General features: G+C 43.8%; 1 protein-coding gene across 1 annotated transcript in view; it reads left to right on the forward strand.

Annotated features, from left to right (window-relative positions):
• LOC142310822 (gamma-aminobutyric acid receptor subunit pi-like) overlaps window positions 1-9,386 on the forward strand; it is a 109,046-nt gene extending 99,660 nt beyond the window's left edge. Inside the window, exon 10 of the mRNA XM_075348546.1 lies at window positions 6,281-9,386. Within this exon, the coding sequence (XP_075204661.1) occupies window positions 6,281-6,550 (270 nt within the window). The 3' untranslated portion in view covers window positions 6,551-9,386. The remainder of the gene's footprint in view (window positions 1-6,280) is intronic.
• The last annotated feature ends 3,899 nt before the right edge of the window (window positions 9,387-13,285 follow it).

Consider the following 13,285-nt stretch of genomic DNA (forward strand, 5'->3'; position numbering starts at 1 on the left):
TGCAGGCACGGACCCATAGACTATAGCGGGTCCGTGCCTGCGTGCTGCCGGCCAAAAACGGACATGTCTTCCGTGTAGAAAAGCTCACACACGTACTTACCACACGGACACACGTTCCGTGTGATTTTACGTGTGTTTGCCATCTACCATTGAATAACATGGGACTCCGTGTCTCCGTGTCTCCGGTACGTGCAAATACGTACCGCACACGTACAAAAAAAACGGATGTGTGTTGCGGGTCTAAGTGTGCAAAATGCATTCGAATGAGCGGTTGCATGACGACTTCTAAAACCACTAGAAAGGGTGGGGGAGGGTGCACCAGAATTAATTCTTGCCCCGGTTGCCGGAAAACTTCGCCTCTGGTCAGGCTAAAAAAACTGTCTTCACTACTGGAAGAAGTCACCACCATTGCCCCGCTCTCATTGCTATTTTAGTTGTGACTGCAGGCTTGCAGCAGTAATTTTTCCAGCGGTGAGAAGAGATTTTAAGCCTGGAATGGATAGTACACTCTCTGGCTTCCTGACATGTTCTCACCATCGCTGCTCCTCGGGGGCAGGGCCTGCTGCCACCACTCCAGTGTTCAGAGCGGAGCCATCAAGTCATCATCAGGCTGCTCTGCTCTGCTTTGACATTTTTCCTCCCCTTCTTCCAAGAGTTCCAACATTTTTTATTTTTTTCATTTATGTAGCCTTATTAGAGCTTATTTTTTGCAGAACAAGCTGTAATTCTGAAGACACCATTAACATTATTATTTTATGTAATGATAAGTGGCAAAAAATCAAAGTGTGTTTAAAATTTTGATTTTTTTTTTTTTAAATGATGATATTATTCTTCAGGTTAACACAAGAACTTTAGGCCCTGCAGTAGGTATATCACAGTGACTGCAGTGACAAAGACCCCATCAATCATGATGTAAAAGAGTAGTAAAGCAATAGTTATTGTCAGTCTTATAGGAGTGTATGGAGGTTTGGTCACACATGGACAGTAAAGTTCCATTCACACAGGAGACTTTGGGACTTTTAACAGTATCAATGCAAGTCCCAGCAATGGGACCTCCAGCACTCATACATTAATCACCACTTATATGTATAGTTGATAAAACTATGTAATGGGCAAGGGCCTCATAGCCGAAGTCCTAATTGGATATGAGATGCAGATACAGTTGAAAATGTAATGCTGGAGGTTTCTGATTCATGGGCCACATAGCGGCCATGTGGTCTTCCGCCATAGTGATACGCCACTGGTAGAGAGAAGACTTCTATAAAAAGCCATTCCAGTCTACCCAAAGATATCACCTATCCACTGAATAAGTGATAGCTATTAAGATCAATGTGGGGCCGCCACTGGGAATCCCCACCATTTGCCAGAATTGGGGGTTTCTATCTTCTGTTCTCTCGTGGTCTATCCCCAGGCTGCAAGACCAGACTAGGGGAGGATGACCTGCCACTGCACTAACCATCTTTGGCCTAAAGTGTAAAACCAGGGACACAAGTTTCCTATTCTATTCGCAAAAGTGTGACCCTCACCGATCTAACTGTTCTGTTTTCTCTTATTCTGTGGACCAGTGATAATATGTTTAGGCTAAGGCTGGACTCACACGAACGTATTAAAAAACGGTCCCATTCTCGTTTGCGAGAGTCGGACGAATTTTTCTCACTTGTCATCAGTGTGCACTCAGTGTGCTGTCAGTATGCTGTCAGTATGCAATCCGTTTTTTTTGCACAGCAGCTGTTACTCATTTACAGTCATGTACAGGAGAATTTACAGTGTTCTGTGCTACATGATAGGATTGTATTTAGAAAAACGGATGTCACTAGGATGGTCCGTGTGCCGTCCGTGTGACATCCGATTTTTCCTCGCACCCATTGACTTGTATTGGCGAGCCTCGGACGTATTCTGGATCAAATCGCAGCATGCTGCCGCTTTTCTCGCATCCAGAATCTGGATGCAAGAAAAGCTGACCAACAGCTCTCCCTCATTGACTAGTATTGGTCCGAGTGCAATGCGAGAATTCCTCGCATTGCTCTCGTCCGTTTTTGTCGCTCGTGTGAGCGTACCCTGAAAGAGATTATCTTAAAAGGGAATCTCTCGCTAGGGTTTTCTCCTATAAGCTGCATCCACCACCAGTGAGTCCTTATATACACCATTCCAGAATACTGTATAGAAGAGCCAAGGCCGGTCTGTAGAACATAAAAAACACCTTTTATTATCCTCACCTGTGGGGTGATTGGGTCCAATTGGCATCACTGGTCTCAGTCCGGCGCCTCGTCTTTTCCTTCCATCGTTGTCCTCCTTCCCAGCTCCATGTGGAAGATGCGTCCTACGTCATCCTACGTCATCCACACAGAGGCCTCCATTGCGCTCCTGCTGTGCATGCACACTTTGATCTGCTCTACTGAGGGCTGCGCAAAGAGCTGTAACGCGCAGGATCAGATGAAAGGTCAAAAACCACCCACGCATGCGCACTACAAAACTTTGATCTGCCCTCAGCAAGGCAGAAAGCAGTGCGCAGGATCACATTGGAGGCCTCTGTGTTGATGACGTAGGACGCGTCATCCACATGGAGCTGGGAAAGAGAACAGCGACTGCACAGGATAGAGGAGGCACCGGGCCTGAGGCCATCGACGCCCATTAGACCCCACCGCCCCGCAGATGAGTATAATAAAGGGCTTTTTTATGTTATACAGAGCAGCCTGACCACCTACAAAGGCCAAGTAGTAGCAGAAAGGGCGGGAATAGACAGCAAAACCCGACCCACATATTAGCTATTCGGCAGCTGCTGCCAATCAAAAAGCTGTACATTTCTGTAACTTTACTTGCCTATATTTCAGAAAACATACATCTGATCTGACAACAGAAGTGATGTATAGAATCAGCATAATAGCGCCATTATAGCACTGGCTTTAGGTTATATAGGAAATGCTGGTGATTAGTTCCCTTTAAGGACTGTTTTAAGTTATGTCATTTATACACAAAGCTGAACAACAAAGAAAACAAAAAAAATCTTCCCAAAAATCTATTTTTTTCCTGTCAGTCATTGAGTTTGACCTAATGGGCCATTGAGCTGTTTTCGGTTACAGGCGTATCTTCCCACCCGCCTGCCCATCAATAAGCGTTATAAGCCTAATTAATACAGCCAGGAACAAGTCTAGAGATCAGCGTCTTACTGAGAGTCTTTTAAATATAATTGCTCATTTTCTGCCTCTCGATAAAGTAACTGCACAGTGCAAACCACAATGGGCACCGCACTCCGCTGACTTTGTCATACCGTAGTTTGTGATGTTCTGTATTGTCTAATTCCTTAGATGTTTCTTATTCCAATTTCTCACTGAAATATTTCTGCCTTACTTACCTTGACCTTCTTTTTCCCTTGAATTGAAGAACTTCCTGCAAGGACATATTTTTTACACAGTAGTTGTAACTTTTTTGAAAAAAAAAAAAAAGTATATAACTTAGTAGTTAAAATAATTCAAGAGCGTCATGAATGCAGGTAAAAGTAAGAAATGTGATAAAAAAAATAATCCTCACTTGTTCAATCTGCCACTGCTTTAATAATGTCGATGTTCTGGTGGCTCCTGATGGTTTTTATGTAATTAAAAAAAAATAAAAATAAACACAATTTGACCACATACTAATAAATTCCTTGCCAGATAGCAATTCATATCACTGGGACTACTGAGAAGACACATATAGCATAAACATCTCCCAAGAAAATGTCACAAAACCTTGATTTTTTTTAAGCTGTTAATCTTGTTCCACTTCTTGTACAGAGGTAACAAAATTCACATGTGTAGTTCTATACAATATGGTCATTCAGTACCAAAATAATATAGGATATGTAGAATAATGCTGCCATACAATAACTGTTACATTCCAACCTGGAAATCCAGTGTCATCTGTTTTTGTTGTAAAGCACCAATATTTTCGGAAGCACTGGTGGTAACGGAGACTTAACATCCAATATCACTGGGAGGTACAGGTGCTGTCCAGCCAGGCTTCAAGATCAATATCACTCGGAGGCATGAGTGCTGTCCAACCAGACAATCAACCAATATCACTAAAGGCCGCTTTACACGCTATGACATCGCTCAAGCGATCTCGTTGGGGTCACGGAATTTGTGACGCACATCCAGCCGCTTTAGCGATGTTGTTGCATGCGACACCTATGAGCGATTTTGCATTGGCGCAAAAACGTGCAAAATCGCTAATCGGTGACATGCCCCCTATTCCCAATTATCGTTGCTGCTGCGTGTACGATGTAGTTCGTCGTTCCTGCGGCAGCACACATCGCTATGTGGGACACCGCAGGAACGAGGAACCTCACCTTACCTGCAGCCGTCGGCAATGCAGAATGAAGGAGGTGGGCGGGATGTTACGTCCCGCTCATCTCCGCCCCTCCACTTCTATTGGGCAGGCCGCTTAGTGACGTCGCTGTGACGCCGAACGAACTGCCCTCTTAGAAAGGAGGCGGTTCGCCGGTCACAGCGACATCGCTAGGCAGGTAAGTAGTGTGACGGGTCTGAGAGTTGTTGTGCGCCACGGGCAGCGATTTGCCAGTGTCGCACAACCGATAGGGGCGGGTACGCATGCTAGCGATATCAGTAACGATATCGCAGCGTGTAAAGCGGCCTTAAGAGTCACAGGTGGTTTCCATCCAGACTTCAGGACCAATATCACTGGGAGGCACAGGTGCTGTCCAGCCAAACTTCTCAACCAATATCACTGGGAGGCACACGTTCTGTCCAGAATTCTTGACCAATATCACTGACTGGACACCAGCCAGTGATATTGGTCGTGAATTCTGGCTGGACAGCACCTATGCCTCCCAAACTCTCAACTGATATGTCACAGATGTCCAGCCAGACTTCACAATCAATATTACTGGGAGGAATGGTTACTGAACAGGCAGAATTCATGAACCAACATCACTGGGAGGCATGGGTGCTGTCTAGTCAGGCTTCACGACCGATATCACTGTGAGGCACAGGTGCTCTCCAGTCAGAATTCATGACCAATATCACTGGAAGGCACAGGTGTTGTCCATCCAGAATTCAACCAATATCACTGGGAAGCACAAGCACTGTCCAGCCAAACTTCCCAACCAATATCATTGGAAGGCATGGGTGCTGTCTAGTCAGGCTTCACGACCGATATCACTGTGAGGCACAGGTGCTCTCCAGTCAGAATTCATGACCAATATCACTGGAAGGCACAGGTGTTGTCCATCCAGAATTCACAACCAATAACACTAGGAAGCACAAGCACTGTCCAGCCAAACTTCCCAACCAATATCACTGGAAGGCAAGGGTGCTGTCCAGCCAGACTTTACAACCAATATCACTGTAAGGTGTTGTCCAGCCAGACTTCAGGACAGTTATCACTGGGAGGCATGGGTGCTGTCCAACCAGACTTCATGACCAATATCACTGAGAAGCACAAGGGCTGTCCAGCCAAAGATACTTACATTTCTGGGACTATCATGCAGAATGAGTGTGTGCTGTCCAGTTCCCTCATGGGGCCAATAGAACAGTACAACCTCATTGTTAAAACCCCAGCATACTGCTAGGAGTTGCCACTTAATGTGTTTGGATTTATATCTGTACTCTGGTGCTTTTTCTTAGTTACATTAATCCTGATCTTGACCCAAAATTTTATCCCAACTCTGTAAACCCAACTTACTCTGACTCAAGACCATCTGATAAAGCTTTTGTCTGACCTCCTGGTATCTGACCTCCGCTATTCCTTGATCAGATTTTGCTAGTTGTTTATGTACTTTGTTTTGTCTCTCCTGTTATTGACCCTTATAGTTTCTTTATACCTGTTTCAGGCTGACTCCTCCAGCCAGGAGCTACTTGGTGGACAAAACCCAGAGAGTTGTAAATCCAGATCCCTGTATAGGCGTTAAGGTTGGAGACTAGGGTTCCTTTGGGACCTGCTAGTCAAAATGACTAGCACCATGTCTATTCAATATAGCTGTTTTATTCTAATGGTCTTCCACTGACTAAACACTAACATCACTAGGAAGGAACTAGCAAAACTGATAGTAAATATCATGGTTTACTGAGGGTCACATCCTTTAGGTTTTTTTTTTTAGGCAACTGGGGTCTTGTACAAATACCAAATTCATCACTCTATAAAACTGTCCTAGAAAAGACTTTTAGATTGTGCTATGCAACACTATGAACTATTTGGTGTCCGCACATACTACTAGTAATAAAACTACTCCACAACTAATAGTAGTCATACTAATAATATTTAATATATTATTTTTTTTACAAAGGATCCTGAAGAAGAAGATCTTGATATGAATGGAACCATTAATGCCGTTTCCAGAGGAGAAATAAGTAAAACCGAAAAAATCATCGCAAGTAAAAATAAGAAGAGCCAAGATGGCCGCTGCATCTCATCACCCATGAAAACACTCCATTGTATTTTGTATTGCTTCCAGGTCAAGAATCCACATCACATAGATAATTACTCTAGACTTTCTTTTCCATTGTGCTTTATTATAGTTAACGTTTTTTATTGGGTGTATTATTTGTATTTTTGAAGCATTTATGCTACAGAATATACAAAATTACCTGGGCCAAAAAAAACCCCACATGCAGTAATATTTTTATGTAAACTGAATGAAAGGAATAATTATTTTTTGTGAAATTTTAAAAATCAAATAAGTGCAGTATTTTTTATATTGGTAATGGGTAGTTACAGGGGTTTCACAGAAAGCAATGACATTTTTCTAAGATATATCACCCCGTCTCTGGTCATTGAGGGTCCTGTACAGTGGTACTATGCAGAGAACAGAGATATGTAACAGTTTCCTTTACAGTGGGTGTTTGGGTGTAGGGTAAAGGCTTCCGTACACATTAGACTAACGTTGCCTAAATGCCAATATGGGTGGGACCGACTGACACTCTAATGTTTATGGGGGGCGATAGCTAACTGATCGTTGGTGGAGATGTGGATCAGGCATGTCCGATTTTAGACTGCTGTTCTCCCAGAGCAGAGTCACCGGTGTGTGGGAGAGACAGCCTAGATGGATGCTTGCCAAATGTTTGGCCTAAGCATTATTCTGGTCATAGTCAACTAATGTGTGTGGCCGGCTTGAGAATTTGAAGGAGCTTTAGTGCTAAACCAGCACTGTGGTCCCATCATTTTCAGGATCAATGCAGTTCTAGCAGTTGCAACTTCCAATTATAAACTGATGGTATTTCCCAGTAATGTGCCATCACTTTCTGAAATGAAAATACACCTTAAAGGGAATCTGTCAGTTTATTTTGCAGTACAATACTAATGTCATCTTTACATGTGGCATAAGGAGACCTTTCAGGATCAGTACGTTTTATTGTTCTACCTTATCCTGTTATCTTATTGTAAACTCCATAGAATTCAATGTCTCCTGCACACTAGTCAAGTGTATGTAAATACAATTTCTGTATACTATTCACTGCTTCCACCTCCCATTGCATTCACTATCACTGCTGAGAGATGAGGGGAGTATGGATGGGGCAGCAGTACAAATTAAGTTCAGATTTACCATCACTGATACCAGCACTGAGGGGTGTGGGGAGGGACCAATGAATATGCAGTTTGTATTTACATATGTGTGTTGCCCAGAGAAGGGGGTTCTCGGTCCTGGGCAGTAACAAATGGGAATGTCACTCTGGTGGCCGTTGCCCGGTCCTGTGTCCTGGGAACGCTTAATGAAATAGCAGGGGCTATTTACAAGGGATAATGAAGTTAAATGTTCATGACGCCACCTGCAGTAGTTCGGCAAGGGAATAGATGCTGCCACTGCTGCTTATGAGGGACTGGGACTGATGGAATCAGCAGCGTGTTAACCCCCTCCGCAGGTAGGGTAAACTCCAGTGTCCTCTAGGTGCTGGATGAGGTGCAGGCTGAAAGGAATGCAAGCATGCAAAGTCCGAGTGGAACAGGGAGTCTTTACTGATGATTTTTACTCACATGTTACACTCCCCTGGTGCTGGGGACAGATTCCTGGTTCCCTTTGTCCCGGCTCTGTCCATGCAGCCTGGCTATGGTCTCCTCTGTGTACTTCTCTTGTGGCGTGTGTGCCCAGCTCTGTCAGAGTCCCCTTTCAGACCCCGCAGCCAGCTGCTTCTACCCTGGGCATCATGCCACCCCAGGCCTCGTACCCAGACCAGACACCCAGCCAGGCATCCTCCTCCCTCCTTCTCCTCTCTCTGTCTGGAGTTGTCTGATTTTCTCCTCCACTTCACTCACCAACCCCTCCCCTTCCCTCTAGGGACCTAGCTACAGGAGGGTTGGATTTACACCTCCTAGGCAACTTCCACTTCCTGGACAGGCTTTACACCATAGGACGGCCAACCCTCCTGTGGTTCAGGGTTGTGTGAGTGTTTTAGCTGTGTGCAGGTTTAGCCAGAGCTAGAACTCCAGGAACCAGGTTGCAGATTTTAGTAGCATGACCGCGGGGGTGCTATATATGCTTGAATAGCTACTAGGTCCCACTGAATTCTATGGAGCTTACAACAAGATAACAGGAAGAGGGAGAGCTATAACAGTTACTGATTCTAAAAGGTAAGCCCTATTTAAAGATAACATTAGTATTGTACTACAAAATTACCTGACAGATTTCATTTAAGGATATATTCACACTGTGTTTTTTGCTGCATTTCTTTCCTTAAGCAAAACCTGATCTCTTGGCAGTAAAAAAGCTGTGTTTTTTTGCTGCGTTTATTGCTGCATTTTTTGCTGCTTATTATTGTGTTTGCAGAACTTTTTTCCCAATGGATCTTGGTAGCATCTGTTCTAATGAATGATTACAGGACATGTGAACTCAGCTTTAGCTTAACCTCCAGTGGACGGAGCGTAGACAGAGTTATTCCTGTCTATGCTATGAAAGCCTAAAATGGGAATAGGCTTTTACATTTATAGTAATATAATAGCATCCTAAAATGATAGATTGAACTCAATGTACCCGAGTCTTAAAAACTATGAAACCGCTGAATATTAATCTGTAAAAATGGTACCTGGGTCCTGTTGTCTTTGGACTGGTGGGGCTCCATCTACCGCACCACTTTCTGATTTGACACTATACTCCATTATATTTGAGAAAATCAATATATAACCCATTATTATATGTAGAGATTATGCCACAGTTGTCCTTCCTGCAGGGCTCCAACGTTGCGATCTCACCGATTGCTAGAATGAAGTTTGGATAGAGGAAGAAGTGGCCCGGGACATTCCTAGCACAGTAGCCACCTTATAGCCATTGCCAGGGAATTCAAGGATGGGATCCCTCCAGATATGACATTTTTAGCATTATATTACCAATGCGACACGGAAATTGTACATAGCCTTTTTATTTTTTGTTCCGAGCGACATACCTGTGATGATAAAAATTAGGGAACTGGGTGTGGGGGGCGGGCGGGTATAAAAATCTATGTATGGCACTCATAGTGAGCATACACAATTGTACTAACACCACTGTGAATAGACAAGAATGCTACTGTCTTTTTTTAATATATGTAACATTAATGTACTATACATACTCATAAAGCTGTCCTATAATGTTATTATGCTAAATATATGTTGTATTCATAGCTATTAGTTGGATTATATCTACAACCAACATCTATAAAACATACAGGACTGGAATAGAAAATTATAACAGGCAATATCTAGAGAGGTCGCCAATGGGAAGCCAATCAGATGACTCTTTTTGACTTTCTAAAATCGGGAAAAATGCAAGTTTTAATCATTGGTTTTAATGGGTGACTGCTTGTAACACTCATGGCCGGTGGGGTTAGTGGACAGGGGGGACTCGAGCTTACCCTTTAGTGTGAGGGGCTTACCGCGAGGCAGATGCCAGGTACCACTCTCAGGGCAGTGACCAGGACTGTGGCAGCTAACCCCCAGGATAGGTGACGGACTCAGGTACGGACACAGATGTAGGCAGGTACAGGCAGGATGACCGGGGCAGACAGACAGGTGGGTATGGACAGGTATGGTGGGCACGGAAGGGGCAAATAGGTATGGGAAGGCAGACTCAGGTACAGGTGATGGACACAGGGATAACGGGACAGGAGCTCAGGCCCTGACAACTAGCTAGACAGACTGGTATACTGACTAAGGTATTGTGCCGGCACCTCCCCTAATGGGAGGGTGCCTTACATACACAGTGCTGAGAGGTATTTCTTGGAAATAGCACACCAGACCTTTAAGAGGAGGGCCGGTGCCCACGCGTGCCCTAAGCACACTGCCAAGAGACCTGCCCTGCGTGCACAGGAATCGGGAGGGGAAGGAGGCAGCAGCACATGTGGAGTGGGGGAGTGTGGGGGCAGACGCGACCTGGCCGTGGTGGTGAGTAAATCGGTGTCCCCACAGGGATGCGGACGCTACACTGCTCTTCTTTTTGTCTGTTCTATTCTATACATAGGGCTTTTATATTGTAATGTATATTTATCTCAGCAATTTGAATTAATTGGGAAATTAGGAAATAATAAAGTATTGACTGTATGAATGAGCTGCTATTAAAGTGAATGTCCACTAATAGGTCCAAAATGATGTGTTAAAGAGCTGATGCTATCTCCTTTTTTCCGAGTAGACCGCTCCACACTATACTGTTTATCTGAACACTGGAGGAGATCTCTCCTGTGAGTGGAACTGAGGATGAGGAGATCACATTGTGCTCTCCCGCCATCTTAGCCAACCAAAGTAGAGCGCTTAGAAGCTCAACAGAAAAGAGCTTGTAAGTGCAACAGCAGCGGTGGTCAGAAACAAGTGGTAGGCAATAACAAAGATTTGGGTAGAATGGAACAACATTTTATTAATAAGTACTTTACATTTTAAAATTGTCTTTACAAGCACTTTGGCTTTGTAAATGTACACATTTTAGAAAATAAGAATAACTCCAATTATTTTTGTTATTCCAAGATAAAGCCGTATCATGTTAAATGGAACCTGTCAGTAAGTTTATACCCTCCAGACCACCACTAGCAAGTTATTGTGCTTTTTATTAACTATAGCATCATGCTTTTAATTAATTAAACTGTATGATAATACATCATGTAAAACTTTTATGTTAAAACCATGAGCATGTTGTATACCAATAATGTCCTACTAGTCATGCAATCCGGTATGAAGCCATGTCTCCTGGGCTTGTGCATTGAAGCGAGGTCTAGTTGCCTCAGCTTCATTAGAAACCAGTGCGTACTGCAAATGACGGTCAGCCTCCGGCGCATGTGTAGCACAGAAGAGCAGCCAAGGAAGTATTTTCTCACCTTTGAAACTGTTAAAACTCTTACTGATGCTTGTTGATTCTTGTCCGGACTACTGCAACCCTCTACTGATTCAACTCCCTCTTACCAAACTTTCTCCTCTCCAATCCATCCTAAATTCGGCAGCCAAGATTTCTGTCCAGCAGCTGCATAGACGCCTCCATCTTATGCCAGTCATTACACTAGTTACCCATCTGCTACAGAATAGAATACAAACATATCTCTCTCGCCCAAAAAAACAGTTCTTCACCACCATACACCTCTTTCCTCATATCTGTATCTCCCCTTACCCGTGCTCTTCATTTTACAACTTATCTAAGACAACATTCTCCATCATTCAAACCTCTCACCTTCATCCCCAAGACTTCTCTCGTGCTGTGCCAGTTTCCTGGAATGCATTACCCCAGATGATTTGATTAATACCTATCCCCCACATTTGTAAGTGTGCCCTAATAACACATCTCTTTAGACATGCTTATAGGTGATTTAACGCTTAACTGTTCCCCCTTTCTATTTTTTCCTCAGAATCTGGTTCCTTCTATTGATCTGTTTCCACATCCTCCATGCACCCAATAGCACTTGGTAACTTCAAGTAGACAATACTGGCTGATGAGAGGATCATGCAGCTTTATATGAGAACCCCCATTTATTATAATGATGGCTGAACTAGAGCTGACAAGCACTTTATACTTATTGTGTCCCCCCCATTTTCTTATAGATTGTAAGCTCGCGAGCAGGAACCTCACTCATCTGTAACTCCAGAACTATGTTACTTTGTAGTATCATTACTGTCTGTACGTGTCCCCGTTCAATTGTACAAGAGCTGCAGAATATGTTGGCTATGTTGGCTCTCTCCCTCATAATAAATAAATATATATTTACAGTACAGACCAAACGTTTGGACACACCTTCTCATTCAAAGAGTTTTCTTTATTTTCATGACTCTGAAAATTGTAGATCACATTGAAGGCATCAAAACTATGAATTAACACATGTGGAATGAAATACTTAACAAAAAAGTGTGAAACAACTGAAAATATGTCTTATATTCTAGGTTCTTCAAAGTAGCCACCATTTGCTTTGATTACTGCACTCTTGGCATTCTCTTCATGAACTTTAAGAAGTAGTCACCGGAAATGGTCTTCCAACAGTCTTGAGGGAATTCCAAGAGATGCTTAGCACTTGTTGTCCCTTTTGCATTCACTCTGCGGTCCAGCCCACCCTAAACCATCTCTATTGGGTTCAGGTCTGGTGAAGGTGGAGGCCAGGTCATCTGGCGTAGCACCCCGTCACTCTCCTTCTTAGTCAAATAGCCCTTACACAGCCTGGAGGTGTGTTTGGGGTTATTGTCCTGTTGAAAAATAAATGATGGTCCAACTAAACGCAAACTGGATGGAATAGCATGCCGCTGCAACATGTTGTGGTAGCCATGCTGGTTCAGTATGCCTTCAATTTTGAAAAAATCCCCAACAGTGTCACCAGCAAAGCACCCCCACACACCATCACACCTCCTCCTCCATGCTTCACGGTGGGAACCAGGCATGTAGAGTCCGTCCCTTCACCTTTTCTGCGTCGCACAAAGACACGGTGGTTGGATCCAAAGATCTCAAATTTGGACTCATGAGACCAAAGCACAGATTTCCACTGGTCTAATGTCCATTTCTTGTGCTATTTAGCCCAAACAAGTCTCTTCTTCTTGTTGCCTGTCCTTAGCAGTGGTTTCCTAGCAGCTATTTTACCATGAAGGCCTGCTGCACAAAGTCTCCTCTTAAGAGTTGTTCTAGAGATGTGTCTGCTGCTAGAACTCTGTGTGGCATTGACCTGATCTCTAATCTGAGCGGCTGTTAACCTACGACTTCTGAGGCTGGTGACTCGGATAAAGTTATCCTCCGCAGCAGAGGTGACTCTTGGTCTTCCTTTCCTGGGGCAGTCCTCATGTGAGCCAGTTTCTTTGTAGCGTTTGATGGTTTTGCCACTGCACTTGGGGACACTTTCAAAGTTTTCCCAATTATTTGGACTGACTG

Source organism: Anomaloglossus baeobatrachus, chromosome 5, assembly GCF_048569485.1.
Source record: "Anomaloglossus baeobatrachus isolate aAnoBae1 chromosome 5, aAnoBae1.hap1, whole genome shotgun sequence".
Taxonomy (NCBI): domain Eukaryota; kingdom Metazoa; phylum Chordata; class Amphibia; order Anura; family Aromobatidae; genus Anomaloglossus; species Anomaloglossus baeobatrachus.